Below are 5,465 nucleotides of genomic sequence, written 5' to 3'. Positions count from 1 at the left end.
TTTAATAGAGCAAAGAAGCCTAGGCTCGTACTCGATTGCAGGCATATCAATTTAGATCTATTTAAATTTAAATGCTGTTACGCAGATCAGTCAGTTGCTAGGCATTTATTCAAAAAGGGCGATTATCTGTTTTCTTTCGACATAAGGGGAGCTTATCATCACGTAATGATTTTCCCGGAACATCGTAAATACATAGGTTTTTCTTGGTTTGAAAATGGAGTAAAACGTTTTTATGTTTACAACGTATTACCATTTGGTATTTCAACAGCAGGGTATATTTTTACCAAGCTTTTGAAAGTCGTAGTAAAGAAATGGAGAAATATGGGTTTGAGAATAATTTTATTCTTAGACGATGGACTTGGCGGCGAGTCGTCTTTCGAAAAATGTCTAAGTACCAGTCAATTCGTTAATGCTGATTTGAGAAAGTTTGGTTTTTTAATTGCGGAAGAAAAATGTCATTGGTTTCCGTCTTTATCTTTGATTTGGCTAGGTTATTTGTGGGACTTAAATTCCGGTACTTTGCACATTACCGAAGAACGACTGAATAGAACTATGAACTATTTAGATGAACTTATTGCAAAGATAAGTAGGGGTTTCGTCTTGATTTTAGCAAGAAAACTTGCTTGTTTCGTAGGGCAATTAATTTCTATGCAATGCGTGATCGGTCCTGTTGTGCGACTAAGGTCAAGGTCATTATATAGTTGTCTAGCGGGAAGGGCTAGCTGGGAAGCCCCGGTGAAGGTTAATGCCGACGTTTTGAACGAGTTGATATTTTGGAAAGAAAATTTGTCAGAAATGAATGTTTGTTCATTAGATCACGTGTTCAGCAATGAAAATGCTGACGTCTCTGTTGACGTATATAATCATGCCAACGTCTTTGTTGACGCCAGTGGAACTGGATTTGGTGGCTTTATAGAGGGCGTTGAACAGATAAAAATTTTAGGTTGTTGGAAAGATATTGAAGCTAATCTGAGTTCAACATGGAGAGAGTAAGAGGCGGCGAATAGAACTGTTTTATCGACTGTTAAAAGTCTTGAAGAGCGACGAGTTGTTTTGAACTCGGATAACAAGAATGTTTGTCCGATTTTGAAAACGGGCAGTAAGAAGGTTTATTTGCATGAAACTGCTGTAAAAATATACAATATATGCAGAAAAAATGACATATGTTTAATTCCTCGCTGGGTACCAAGGGCAAATAACTCAGAAGCCAATTTTCTAAGTAGATGCTCCGACAGCGATGATTGGTCGATTATGGACTGGGTTTTTGAATTACTTGAAGACAAATGGGGTTTGCATACCTTCGATCGTTTTGCATACGATTATAATACTAAATGTAAAACGTTTAATTCAAGATTCTGGTGCCCGGGTACATCAGGAGTAGACGCTTTCGCTCAAAATTGGTCAGGAGAAAATAACTGGCTGGTTCCTCCACCTAGGCTCGTTATGCAATGTTTGAGAAAAATTCGTAAAGACAAGTGTACGTGTACTCTTATTATACCCGTATGGCAATCTGCGCCTTTTTGGCCATATCTTTTTCCCGAAGGTTTACGTAGAGATAAATTTATTTTTGATTATTTCATGTTCCGGCCAGGTGTGTTAACAAAAAGAGGCAGGGGTAAAAATGGTATATTTGATGGCAGACCCTTAAGGTTTTCATTAATGGCTATAAGAATTGTGCAATGACTAATAATTGGTTATCTTTTATGCAGGCTTGAAGTTGGGACAGACAATAGATGATGAGGTACTGAGGGCCGGCATTAACGATCCAACCTTGAAGACTTTGGCATCAAAAATGGCAAATCATCTCGTAGAATCAAAGAGTGACAATACCAATCAAAAATATTTCTTCTATTTTAAAAAATGGGAATCCTTCATATCTTCTAAAAGTAATTCAGCAATTCCAGCATCACCAATTTGTGTCGCGCTCTACCTCACAGATTTATTAGATAAAAAATGTTCTTATCATGTGATTTCTACAACTATTTATGCAATACGATGGGCACATCTTTTAAAAAACTTGACTGATCCTACCGAAAATATGTTCGTGAAGAACTTGTTAGATGCTGCTAAACGTCGTTTATCCAAGCCAGTAACTAAGAAGGAGCCAGTTACTACAGACATGTTATTGGAATTATGTTCGAAACATACTAACAGTACAGATCTTTTAATTGTCAGAGACCTTTGTATGATATTATCAGGATATTAAGCTTTTTTAAGATACGATGAGCTTAGGAATTTACATTGTAATGACATAGCATTTAATGATGATCATTTTTCTTTAAAAGTTCGTAAAAGTAAGACTGACCAGTACAGATTTGGTAGTGAAATTGTCGTCGCGAAAGGGAATACAGTTGCTTGTCCATTTTTAATGCTTAAATGGTATTTAGAAATAAGCATGCAGTCAATCGATGATAAATTTTTTTTGTTCAGGCCATGTTTCAAATCTAAAGGTATTACCAAATTAGTATATAAAGATAAGCCATTAAGCTACACAAGAGCAAGAGAAACAATATTGCTTCGTTTAAAAAGCGTAGCCGGTGATTTGAACTTGGGTCTGCACTCTCTCAGGTCGGGAGGTGTTACCGTCGCGGCAAATGCAGGTATAAGCGATAGATGCTTAAAGCGCCATGGTAGATGGAAAAGCGATAAAAGCAAAGACGGCTATGTTGCCGACTCCTTGGAGAGGAGACTTCAAGTTACGAAGCATTCAAATTTGTAAAATTTACAATAGCTTTTTTCCCCAGCCCGTTCTTTTGTAGTTTATTCTATATTCTCCGTCTGGTCATGCAATCAGTTGTTTGTTTTTTATGGAGTAAAGTTAAGACTATTATTTTCACGCGTTTCATCGAATAGCGTGAAATATTTGTCTTTGCGTGACGTAATTTTGTAGGCAATTTTTATTGGTTGTAGTAGCACGGGTTTTTCGAGATTTTAATACTGTACTGGCGTGTAAAATATTAAGGTGTATTGGTCACTCTACCAGACGATTTCACAGCGTTAACAACTCGTGTTTTATAATTTTATGGATCTATATTTATATATTCATTCTATCTCTCATTTATAACATGTCATATGTTTATTCTTTTAATGAATTTTGCTCTTTAGCTTAATTTTCGTTTTCACTGGGCAAGAATGAGGTCCGACATTCAGTAATTCGACATTGACAAACGGACACAGGTTTCCAGAGCAGTTTCAGAAAAAATAATTATTATACGAAATATCTCTGGTTTTTCCTGGGCGAGTCGAATTGCGTTTATAGCCGATAAAATAACAACGTAAATAAATGTATTTTGTATTGCCTGTACTTAAAACATTTCATTACGTTAGATGCTGGCAATTTTCTATACTATACAGCTATATTGTATTTTTGTTAAGTTTAAAAGTAAATACATGAACAATATAATACATAGAACGTTATAAATTAGTCAGCAATGTTAGTTGTTTAAATGATTACCATGTACTTTTATGGTAAATTTGTTGTACATGACGCTTATGGCGTTTTTGGCTATGTTTGTTTTTGTTCTCGGCTGCTCAGTATCTTATCTGCAATAAATATTCTCCGTCTGGTCATGCAATCAGTTGTTTGTTTTTTATGGAGTAAAGTTAAGACTTAGGGTTTTATTTGTCCTAAATATATTAAAACAACAACAACAACAATTTTCCATGGCAAATGCTTTAAATTTAAAATGAGACCTTACGATGAAAAAAATTATATTAATATTTAAAATCTAAATCTGGGATTTAGGCGATGATATTTTGACGCGCTATTTCGTACAAGCACGTTACAAAGATATATATGATTTGCCGAAAAGAAGCAAAGACTGAATACAGGTACATATCAATGTAACATATAACGTATTGTTTAAGCAAAGAACTGTCAGCATTGTACGAAACTTGCTAAATATGTAATAGTAAATGTCTAGTTAACTATCATGGGGTTTGTCGAAGTGTAATTTTATTGAATTTACTACCGCCTTTTTGTTTGTGACGTTTATGTTTCCTGATTTTTTTTTTCAAAATTTCTTCTTATTTTTAAGAATGATTTATAACTTCATAAGGAATTGTAAACTGACGTATGTGAAGAAAAGGACGCCAAGCGTTCAACGGCAACGCGTTCGCTGCGCCAACCAAAATAAAAATAAAGCTGAGAATTATCATTGCGATGTAATTTTTTGATATTGAAAAGCAATATAATTTACAGAAATTCAATCATATATTAATACATAGGCGACAAGAAGTTCTGCAAAGCTATACATTTTGTTTTTAGTGATATACTGTGAGTGAGATGTATTTTATTACACCTATTAAAACCCCGAAATTCACTTGTAAGCTAACACTATTGCCATAATTTGACATAGTACATGTATATGTTAAATAACTGTGGGAAATATTGACGATTTAAAATAGTTGGTTCATAAATGAAATTTAGTGAATTATGTTAGCGTGAAGCGACAGTCATGTTTGAAACGTTAGCTCAGAAGGTGTTGGATTACAGAGGAAGCACGTTCTATTCTACATTCTACATAAAAACATATTTTATACATTTTGGTTATCATATTAGAATATCAAAATGTTAAAAACAACGTTGTATTTAGGATTCACCATTTACGCTGTATACAAAACATTAGTATCAAATCGGCCATTGCAATTTTTCATTATTCAATGTATAGCGAAATGTATGGTAGAATTTATTTTGAACCGGAAAATTTTTTAGGTACTTTAAACATGAAATATAATGAAACAGTGTTATTACACGTCTGCGGAAGTTTAACAGAACATATATAGAGAACCAGGCGGTCCGGAGCTTGATACTGCACAAATAAGTGTTGCGTAGTAAATTTTGATACAAATAGAGATACATGTATTTCAATATATATTTAATCAGTATGCAATTGCAATGTTCATAAAACCGGGAAATATTATATTTACTCCAAAAACTTTACCTTTTTATGTAATTCTGACAAATGTCAGATCAGACTATTATTTCTTTTCTCTAATAGAAAGTGGGTCTTCGTGATTATATTACTACGCATTTGGACTCAAACCGTGCATTATTCTACAACAATGCACTCAGAATTAATATCTATTTCCTAAATAATTCCAACTTAATTTCAACTAGCAACGTTTCATGTAACGCCAATGAGATAATTATTGTAAAACACATTACATTTTCCAGATTGAAAAAGAAACAACAACAGAGTTTCTTTAATTTCAAGGAAAGAAATTCAGAAAATCTAGTTCATGTTAAACTCATTTAAATTAGATTACATAACTGAATGATTATAATTTGGAACTCGAGGTCATAACAACTGTTTCATGTTTGTCTCCAAATAAACTAAATTTTTAAAATACAACGAAAATCCATGTTCCTCCAAAAGGGTTTCGATTATCTTCTCTATAAATGAGAATATTCTCTATATATATCATTCCTACTTTTTTCATTTTTGTTTACGAGTTTTATTTCT

The 5,465-nt window shown here is 33.6% G+C and overlaps 1 protein-coding gene across 1 annotated transcript; it reads left to right on the top strand.

Annotated features, from left to right (window-relative positions):
- The first annotated feature begins 699 nt into the window (after window positions 1-699).
- Window positions 700-3,612, top strand: LOC132756960 (uncharacterized). The gene is made up of 2 exons (XM_060748104.1): window positions 700-1,477; window positions 1,710-3,612. Exons 1-2 carry the CDS (start codon window positions 1,252-1,254, stop codon window positions 2,204-2,206), a joined length of 723 nt encoding a protein of 240 aa, XP_060604087.1. The 5' UTR covers window positions 700-1,251; the 3' UTR covers window positions 2,207-3,612.
- The last annotated feature ends 1,853 nt before the right edge of the window (window positions 3,613-5,465 follow it).

This window comes from Ruditapes philippinarum, unplaced genomic scaffold, assembly GCF_026571515.1.
Source record: "Ruditapes philippinarum isolate M1 unplaced genomic scaffold, ASM2657151v2 ctg568_1_1_1_1, whole genome shotgun sequence".
In the NCBI taxonomy this organism is placed as follows: Eukaryota; Metazoa; Mollusca; class Bivalvia; order Venerida; family Veneridae; genus Ruditapes; species Ruditapes philippinarum.
The sequence above is the reverse complement of the archived record's forward strand: the minus strand, read 5'-3'. Positions and strand labels throughout refer to the sequence as shown.

Excerpts from the sequence above, each read along its gene's own strand:
- LOC132756960 (XM_060748104.1), top strand. The coding sequence starts at position 1,252 with ATGGACTGGGTTTTTGAATTACTTGAAGACAAATGGGGTTTGCATACC. Across the intron at positions 1,478-1,709 it reads AAAAATTCGTAAAGACAAGT|GCTTGAAGTTGGGACAGACA; the intron begins GTACGTGTACTC and ends TCTTTTATGCAG.